Here is a 779-nt window from a genome sequence, read left to right as displayed (position 1 = left end):
ACTACAGTTTGTGGACTTCCTGATAGTAAAGAATTACAATAGTCCAGCCTTGAAGTAACAAATGCATGGACTAGTTTCTCAGCATCTTTTTCCTAATTTCCAACTCAACATGCTCTCATTGTTTGAAAAGTAAAACTGCCTTTATACTTGAATTGAATAACATTTCTAAAGCCTAATATGCTTTATCCTGCAGGCAGCTGTGTGTAGTTTCAGGAGAAAGAGCCAAGGTGGAAAAGTACAGCAGTGTAGGTCTGGATGGAGCTCTGGTCATCTGGGATTTTAAGGTAAACATGTTCAACACTGTCTACAAATTTTGTTTTGTTTGGGTAAACTTGCACCAATTAATTATTTATTATCACATAAAATAACAACACTGACATTAAACTGGAGTAGACAAACATTATTAGTATTTGTAGAACAATTATTAACAAAGTTATAACAAAAGTGAATATTTTTTTTCTTACTGTTTTTTATAGGCTTTTTTGTACTTTTTGTTGCCATTAATATTATTCTTATTAAGGATGCCACTAATAATAATCATTGTTATTAATTTGTGGTCTGAGAGGAGTCTTATCAGTGAAATCTTTTGACTTATTTTCTTCTCTGTCTTGCAGCACTGAATCGAAACACCTCTGATTATTTCTGAATCAGATATATCCCTGCTAAAAGCCCTCTGCATGTTCTTTGCTTTTGCTTTGAGGAAATGGAAAAACTGTATTTTTTAAAGACAGCTGCTTTTTGTGTACTAAAAGACCAATAAATAAAGATTTCTTATTTTG

General features: G+C 32.2%; 1 protein-coding gene across 1 annotated transcript in view; it reads left to right on the top strand.

Annotated features, from left to right (window-relative positions):
* The window catches only part of LOC107084157 (actin-related protein 2/3 complex subunit 1A-like), a 13879-nt gene extending 13100 nt beyond the window's left edge, over window positions 1–779 (top strand). The window contains exons 7-8 of the mRNA XM_015373864.1: window positions 194–284; window positions 615–779. Of these exons, the coding sequence (XP_015229350.1) occupies window positions 194–284; window positions 615–620 (97 nt within the window). The 3' untranslated portion in view covers window positions 621–779. The remainder of the gene's footprint in view (window positions 1–193; window positions 285–614) is intronic.

This window comes from Cyprinodon variegatus, unplaced genomic scaffold (assembly GCF_000732505.1).
Source record: "Cyprinodon variegatus isolate N-32 unplaced genomic scaffold, C_variegatus-1.0 Scaffold5, whole genome shotgun sequence".
Lineage (NCBI taxonomy): Eukaryota > Metazoa > Chordata > Actinopteri > Cyprinodontiformes > Cyprinodontidae > Cyprinodon > Cyprinodon variegatus.
The sequence above is the reverse complement of the archived record's forward strand: the minus strand, read 5'-3'. Positions and strand labels throughout refer to the sequence as shown.